Source organism: Pavona decussata, unplaced genomic scaffold, assembly GCF_977016875.1.
Source record: "Pavona decussata unplaced genomic scaffold, jaPavDecu1.1 SCAFFOLD_64, whole genome shotgun sequence".
NCBI lineage: Eukaryota > Metazoa > Cnidaria > Anthozoa > Scleractinia > Agariciidae > Pavona > Pavona decussata.
The window spans coordinates 5308066-5317254 of NW_028145484.1; the positions used below are offsets into that span (position 1 = coordinate 5308066).

The 9189-nt window shown below is 36.2% G+C and overlaps 1 protein-coding gene across 1 annotated transcript; it reads left to right on the forward strand.

The window, feature by feature from the left end:
• Positions 1 to 1592: 1592 nt before the first annotated feature.
• LOC146478699 (GTP cyclohydrolase 1-like) lies at positions 1593 to 9189 on the forward strand. The gene is made up of 6 exons (XM_085112292.1): positions 1593 to 2040; positions 5084 to 5193; positions 5522 to 5577; positions 5897 to 5928; positions 7233 to 7317; positions 7659 to 9189. Exons 1-6 carry the CDS (start codon positions 1767 to 1769, stop codon positions 7789 to 7791), a joined length of 690 nt encoding a protein of 229 aa, XP_084968418.1. The 5' UTR covers positions 1593 to 1766; the 3' UTR covers positions 7792 to 9189.

Consider the following 9189-nt stretch of genomic DNA (forward strand, 5'->3'; position numbering starts at 1 on the left):
CCTGACATTTTTCCGAAAATCTCCCCAGATTCGCGGAGGAATTTCCTGTGAAACAGGTCTTTGATCTTGGACGCCTCTAGGGTTGCAATCCCCCTGCGCATAAATCTATTTATCGACGTTATATTTTCAACTTAATTTTCAAGCGATATGAATAGTACACAATACCTCTTGAGAATTTGGCAAGGACTTGACAAGGGACATGAATGAGACGCTTCCTTCCCTACGATGTCTTTAAGCGACTTGCCAGCCTTAATATCAAAATGGCTGAAAAAGAGACAAAAATACAGCCTATAGTGGTACCTCTGGACACTTTGCCGGAGCGTTGTACCATGACGGAGATATTGCCAGAAATGCTCGCTAATGAGATTCGTGAACTGTATGATAGACATCACAAGGTGTCCCCCTTACCTTAATTCTCACTAAAACACACATACTTCTGTCAAACATGAAGGCACATAAAAACGACAAAAAAGCCTGTTTTATATGAAGTACCCAAATTCAGGGTTAGGTGCATTTCTGGACATAAGTGCCATGACGATGCACGACGAGATTTCGGCCCGCGGTTCGCTGATGCCAGCTGGAGATGGTTCCGCGCTGTTTTCCGATACCTTGACCCCGACAAGACAGTGACTTAAACTGAGGTTCAGCCATGTATATATATGACAATGTAATCATTTTGTCTTCCATGTGGTACGTTTTGAGGTTAGAGCATGCGCACAGGCTAAGACAATAAAATGACAGAAGGATGACTCGTGGTCAAACGACCTGTAGTCTTGGAGGTTCCGCTAGTCTTGGACTACTTTTGCCCTATTTCATTCTTACAATTTTTATTGCGGAGGGCTATGTTTTAAATTCCGTTTCTAATGAATGATGGCGCAGCTTTTAGCCCACTCACCAGAACTATATGCTTTATTGCTTAGCTTTCGAACCAAGCAAAATTTGCATCTTAAATGTAAACATTATGCACAAAAAATAGCTCTCCGGGCCTGAAAAATTACCTGAACGCTTACGGATTTCAAGAAATTGGCCCCTATTGGATATTCGTCACCGTCTCGGTGACTTTCTTTCCATTGTAACGAGAGGATTTATTGTTATTTAGATTGTTTTGCTTTCGCTGATCAATATTAAAAAATATAAAAATCAAAGTAGAACAACGAAGTGTTTTACTTTATAATCATTAACCCCAAAACACAACCTGCTGCAATTCATTTGGGCGTAGACTGTCTCCATAAGATCATAACTGTAATCTTTGGCTTCTTTGCTACACTGAGTCCGAGGCTCGCGAAATATAAATGGTTCAGCGATGGTTCGAAATGGTTTGCGAAAGTCGGAAGTCGGAAGTCAGAAGTCCGAAGTCGGAAGTCAGAAGTCCGAAGTCCGAAGTAGGAAGTCGGAAGTCCCTCCTCAGCTTTCGTAAGGAGAGTGCAGAGTTTAATGAATAAATTAATGTGTAGGTTTGAAGCTACCATGAAGGAAAAAAAAAAAGGTACGGAGCCCATTTTTAGACACGGTTTGCCCTCAGGGCATCCCGCGTAACTAGTTTGTGAGGAATGTTCCAGGAATGCACGCTTTGTGTGCCTATGTGTAACCCAGTCCTCGATCTACATACATCCTGTTTAGCCTGACTGTACTCATCCTTTTACGCCTGACTGTACCACTTTGTGCATGGTGTATAATACATGTAGATTATTTCGATTTTCGTTGGCTTCTTAAACAATTAATACAATAATAGTATTCAAATTGGTCTTTAAGCAAGTGTTAATAAGATGGATAGTGCGTTCGCATTAGATCAAGGAAGCAGAAATATCAAGACGAGGGAGAGAAGAACGACACCCAGCATGGATGACGTGCCAGATCTGCAACCTCGACCAAGCGATGTGGATTCTGTTCAGGATCAGGAAAAACACTTGGAGCATGCCTTCGAAAAGGTGTTAGAGAATATAGGAGAGGATAAGACTCGCCAAGGACTTTTAAAAACACCCGCTCGCGCTGCCAAAGCAATGCTGTTCTTCACTAAGGGTTACGAAGAAACGATCACAGGTAAATGTTTAGCTGTATTAAAGCTAAGCTTAAGTGAATAAACTGATTTTCGTTGATTCACAAGACAAAACTGCCATTTGCCAATTAGGACTGACCGACTGGAGATCACAGGTGATCATAGGTGATCATAGGTGATCATAGGCCGGTTTGCCCGGCCAAGGTCAGCAGACAAAATGTGATATTGTTTGGGAAGGTTTTATACTTCATGTAAGTTATATAGATTGATAATGATGTTGATTTTAATTTAGTAGGTGTTTCCAATGTAGAGGGATTTATGGACAAAAATGGACAAGAGTTTTATTTCGGTCTCTCTTAGATATGCCAAGCCTCACGAAGAAGTCTCTTGTGGTAATCACTGAAACTTTTGATGTCCTTTGTCTTGAAATAATATTAAATTACTAGTCTGCTTCTTTCAAGACCTTTTGAAACTTTTGAGATTGATGTATTATTATTCAGTGAATGACACAGGCATACAGTCAAACCCCATTTTTACAGACACCATTGGGACCAGAAAAAGTGTCCGTATTACGGGGTGTCCTTATTAAGAGGGTTAATTTTAAGGAAAATTTATGGAGCGGGACCAAGAAAACTGTCTGTAATAACGAGTGTCCGTATTAAGCGGGTGTCCATAAAGCGGGTTTTCTCAATACTTGGAAAAAGGAAGTCCGAGAGTTCCTATCAGGAGTCAAACCAAAGACCTTCCAATTACTGAAAATGCTATTTTTACCCTTTTTTTCCATTTTTTTTTTTTGTGTGTGTATTCTTTAATTTTTTCTACATCCTTTGTTCATCCAAAAGTGAATCAAGGTCAACCAAAAGTTTATTACAATTCACCGCAGGATGAAGGTGCTAATGACATTTTAATTGACTGTTAATGATCTTGTTTTTTCCTTCTACTTTGTCTTTGCTGTTAATTATTTATCTTCTCTTTTTGAATCCTTTGTTTTAATAATTATATACCAGTAATTAAACAGGAAAGACAAAGGAACAAGAAAAACGCAATCATTGAATGACAATGAGGATGGTTTGATTGACATAGTTTTACACAAACGTGAATTGAAGGGGTGCGTAGAATAAGGCCTTAAGTGACTTTTGATGTAAGGTCAAATTCTCCTTTTGTTTCACAAGCGAATACAATGAAATTTGAATGGAGAATCTAGCTTTTTATCAGAAGTCACTTAGGGCTTTTTTCCAGGCACCCCTTCAATTACAATATGTTTACAAATAGATTGAGAAAACAAGAAAAGTCAAGTCATTTATAGAAGCTACTGACAAATCTTGTGTGAATTTCTAGGATACAATTTTTATTATAATTTTAATTTATATATAACGACAGTAGCAGTGGGTACATGTTCCATTGGGGATTACTTAAACACAGATGTTCCCAAGTCACAGATGGCAGCCTGAAGTTAAATGTTCCTTTGTTAACTAAATGTTTTTATATTTGCTTTTCACTGAGGACTTGAAAACTCTTGCTTTCTAATTGGTGCCCTGTGGCCTTCCTTTACAGATGTAATATTACCTTAGTATGCCAAAAAGGAAACATTCAAATTCCTTTTGTCATCTGGGACCCTGGAATGTCTTTATATAATTACTTAATTTCCCTATTTTTAGGCAATTAACACTTTACTTAGTCCTAATTGACTTGAGCTTTTAAATGCATTGCATTTTCATGCATGTAAAGGTTTGTTTCAAATGTTAAGTTTTGCTTGTGCTGGACCTAATGTTTAGATTGAGCTAAAAACATCTTAAGTTTGCACAGATTGACATATCAATCTGCACTGAAACAGAATTCTCTTACAGGATCATGAGTTATGATTCACGTATTATAACCAGCCCTAAATGACCTAGAATCATCAGCGTGATCGAATGTGCATGACCCTAATTGTCATAAGTAAATAACAGCTAATGCAATTATTTGTTTCTCCTGTAAGTTCACTATTGTGGAGGTTCGATGAAACAGTGCAGAAATATCTTGGTTTTCTAGCTTTAATTTAGTCTAATTATTCTAGAAAGATAATGAACTGAACCTTGACCTAGGAGTCAGAGAATTAAATTATGTAAAGTTCTTTTGCTTTTTGTAGCTTTCATTTCCGTTACATCTTAAGGACGGTGCCTACTTTTGTTACTGCGCATACGTTCTGCGCATCTTGAGATACTCGGGTTTCCTATGGGTTGTGCCTAGTAATACAGGGATATTTTTGTGCGATTTAAAACTATGCGGAGAAAGCAGAACTTAGCAAATGCTTTTAATATCTCAAAGAAAATTGGGGGTAACCATGCATTTTTCAGAAATAATTAAGCTTCAATTTAGGAAAAAATCCCATACATTGCTTTATATTTTGGCGCTTTTTAGAGATATTATTGCTTAGTTATCTCTGAAAAATGCGTGGTTACCCCCAATTTTCTTTTTGGATTCCAATAGTCCTTGCTAAGATCTGCTTTTCCCGCATAGTCATAAACCGCACAAAAATACTTCGGTATTAGTGGGCACCGTCCTTAATTAGCCGTATCATTTTTACTCAAAGTTGGTTAAGGGTTTTGCTACAACACATGGCTTATTGTTGTCCTGTGTCATGGGTTTTCACTCCAAATGAACAGCAAGAAGGCAAAAAGATCACGCAGCAATGTTTTCTACACAAATTGACAGCATGTAACGATGAGATCACATCCGGTGATCATGCGTATGATGTGACACATCAATATAATGTAATTTAAGTAAACACAAGACTTGTCGGTTGTCTCTAGAACTAGAAGCTTAGGTAGAGCTCAATAAAAGCAGTTCTACATTCAAATCTTGTCTTGATAGCCATAAAGAAAAACCAGTGAATCTGAGCTAAAACAGCAAAAGCAATCTAAAATGCTTTTTAGGTTGGTTTAGCCCCTAGTCCTTCAAATGAAACATAACATCTGAATCAACTGCCAAACTTTATAAATTTATGTGCATGCAGTCCAAAGTGTGTATTGGGTCACATAAATTGGGTCTGGCTGGCTGTTAAAATGTTGTGCTGATATACATTAATGTTAATCTCGTCCTTTTTAGATATTTTAAATGATGCTGTATTTGATGAAAATCATGATGAACTTGTTATAGTGAAAGACATTGACATGTTTTCATTATGTGAACATCATCTTGTACCATTCATGGGAAAGGTAAGATCACCATCATTGTCATCATCATGTTTTTTTATTTTAAACACAATATCATTAAAAACAAGTGGTCTTCTTATGAGCTGTGCCAAAACATCTATTTAATATGAAGCACATTAATGAAACCACACTAACAAATATCATACTAAGTATAACCTGAAACTTTAGCATCTAAACGAGTAATCAGAAGATCATAGGTTTGACTCCTCTAAGGAGCCATCAGAGAATTCATATAATATGTTAACGCTCTATGGGAGACACCTCCTGAATTTCAACTGTCTGCTGAAAACCCTGAAGTATTATTTTTAGCTCAACACTTTCATTCTTTTAGGTTCACATTGGTTATTTACCTAACAAGAAAGTGGTTGGTCTAAGTAAGCTTGCTAGGTAAGCTGTTTATAGTTAAAGGAGTCGCAATTAAATGTTTGCTAATTAATACCATTAGTCCATATTGTAATCCTTTAAGCTCTAACAGTGATCGGCATCAAACTTCCCCTTGTAAAATCATTGCTTATTCTACCGCTGAGGTCATCAGAATTAAAGATATGATCACCCAAGGTGAATTGTCTTGATACTTTAACAACTTGCTATCCAGTACTTTAATAAGAGATGTATGGGGACAAGATAAGAGAATATGTTTTTAATTTGTTATTAGGAGTTAAAGGGGTAATGCCAAAAAAGATCAAGATTTGTTTTTTTGTTACAGGATTGTAGAAATGTTTAGTCGCCGGTTACAAGGTGAGTAAACATGTTCATATTTGGCAGTCTCCTTCTTTCATTTACTGTTTGGTTGGGTTTTTTTATTATTATTATTATTTTTTTATTTGCCCTTAAATAATCCCCCCTCAGTCAGTTGAGCATTAGACCTCCTCCAAAACGTTCTGGGAAAAAAAGATACCGTAAGCATCAAATTTCTCCATGATCACCCAAGGTGAATTTTCTTGATATTTAACTTCTCCCCAGCACTTTTATTATAAAAGTATGGGGACAAGACAGGAGAATTTGATCTCTGATATAAGAAGTTAAAAAGGGTTACAGTCAATTCACATCACGCATGACCAGTATTTCCGAGAATGAAATGAACATATGAAATTCTCTTTGTAATGTCTGACATGTGAATGGAATGTTGAACATTTCGCTGGAAATCTTTCCGAAAAAAAAAAAAACGCATTAACTCAAAAAAAGATTCAAAATACTTGGGAAACAATTGTCATTATTAAAATACTTAATGCTGTAATGTAAAGAAAAATTCATAGCTTTATAACGTCATTTAACTAGGGAAATTTCTACAGGAACTCTGAAATCTCGTTGGCAATGTTCAAAACTGACATGTAAATTTCAAAACTCCATTCAAATTTCAAAAATACTGGTTACACATGACGTGAATTGACTGTAAAATTAGCTCCCTTCCAACTCCCTCCAAATAACAAGTCTCTGTTAGGCTGACCTCCCACCCAGTTGTTTTTATGGGAGTTGTACACCCTCCTTCCCTAAAAACGACTGCATAAGAGGCTACTGCTGGTAAGGCTTAATTTTTAGCGGGATCTTTTCATGGTATAGAATATGCAGTTTTAAACATGCAAAGCTGCCACTTCTTGAATTTCTTCAATCAAAACATAAGCATCCAAACATCTACACCAAGATATTCCTTTTGGCAAAAGCTTTCTCCTTTATAAAAGTCATCCAATTGAACTTACAAAAGATGACATTTAAAATAATACTAACAAGGTATTACCCACTCCAGAAACTGTGAGAAGACTGGTACAAGTAAGTGATTGTGGGATCAGTGGGTAGAGAGATGGACACATGGTTTGGCATTTTCTAGGGGTAGCATAGCTCCTGTTAAATAGTTTTCACCTAAAGCAGAATTTCCTATACAACTGACTACGAAGAAATGCAGTTATTCATCAGTACAAATATCTTTATCCATCTACCCAAACAATCTCATAATCCTCACTTTTACCAGCCTCCCTGCAGTTTCTTGAGTGGGGAATTGAAATGTTATATATCAACAATACAGTGTATGTTTAACGTCGTTTCAGTTCAAGAACGTCTGACGAAGCAGATTGCAGTGGCTTTATGTGAAGCTGTCAGTCCTGCTGGAGTAGGCGTGGTCATCGAGGCTACGTAAGTTGTACAGTTGGTATGCATTGATGCAAGGCATCAGGAAAAACACCTAAAACTTTTATTTCACTCAATGTCCAGGGAAAGGAGGGAGTTTTCAGTAAGCCAGAAAAGTTTTACATTTTAACTCAAAGTCATTGAAAAGGCCATGGAGGAAATTTCAGTAAAAGTGATTGATTTTTGTGGCTTTACCGCCTGTCATGGAATTTTGTCAAATTAATATGCTTTCTGGCCATTCAAAGTAACAAAAGAATAATTTCATGGTTACTTTTTATTTAATGAGATTACTTCTAGTGCTTGTTAGAGTGAAAATGTATTTATTATGTTAATTTTTGTGTTTCTAGGCATATGTGTATGGTGATGCGGGGAGTTCAGAAGCCAGGCAGTAAGACAGTCACCAGTTGCATGCTGGGAGTTCTTAGAGAAGATCATAGATCACGTGATGAGTTCCTCACACTGATCAAGGACAGCAGATAGTTAATGAATAACAAATTTGTCTCTTTAGGCCTTCATTGAATTTACACGCTTCCATAGCATTTGTATGTGCAATATACTTACTTATTATTCAACACATTGTAACACTGCCCAAATATGGTCATGGTACACTCAACATTTGTCATCTGTACACAACAGATATCCTGCAATATATGTAATTTCTTGCGTCAGGGAGAAAAATGACAGAGCACTTTAAACAGCTTTTCTGCAATAAAACTGTGCTTTGTTATCAATGTGTTGAATAATTAAAAATAAAACTAATATTATCCTGCTCAGTCTTGCAGAATATCCCCTGATATTACCCAAATATCCAGGATATTCTGTGCAATTTTGCGGGATAATTGTGAAATAATTGCATACGTATATATTCAATTTCTTTTTTTATCAGAGAACATTTGAAACAATTTGGGGAAACATGCTGATATATCATCGACGGGCAAGGGGGATTTCTGCATCGTGAATTATTATAAATAATAAAAATTATTGATGATGATGATGATGATAATGATTCGGGAATTCATAAATCATGACCACTGAGCAGATCGCACTTTGAAGGGAAAAATATTTTTTCCATTTATAACTCACAAAACCCCCTTAGTTTCAAAATCAGTCATTATTTTTGTTCAACAAATGGTGTGTATTGCCACAACAATAATACGAGAATATTTTTATTCAAATCTTTAAATTGCATCTGCTTTTTAATTGTCAAAAATGTACATCAACATTACAGTTGTACTAACTGAATGGTGTTTAAAGCAGAATAATATTATATGTCGCCAGAACGCGTGCACATTATTCAAATGCATTCAATGTTTTGTACAAGAAAGAATTTAATATATTTCTTGCAACATAAATTTTCTTCCAACTATTTGCAGAAAAATTGTAATAGCATGTTTTTTATTTATTAAGGACAATGCCTCCTTTTGTTCATGTACTGCACATACGATAGATGCACATTGTCGGATGGTCAGAGGAACTCATTCAAAGGTATTATTGCACTGGCTATGACTATGCAAAATTGGGGGCTGCCACGTATTTTGTAGATATAATTAAGCTTCAATTTAGAAAAAAATATATATATTGCTGTCTGTTTTAAAGCTTTTTAGAATTATTCTTGCTCAATTATCTCTGAAAAACGCGTAGTTAGCCCAAATTTTCTTTTTGGGTTCCAATTATAGCTCTTGCTAAGATCTACTTTCTAGCATAGTCCTAAGTAGGATCAAGAGAAAATGTATTAGAAGCACCGCGGTGCAAATGGGACGAGTAATACGTCATGTAAGAATGAATTTAGTAGATAACTGGGTTTTTCATATGTAATTACTTGTTAAAGCACTGGGCTGTAGAAAACGCCTTTATAGGTTAATAAACAATTTGAGGGCA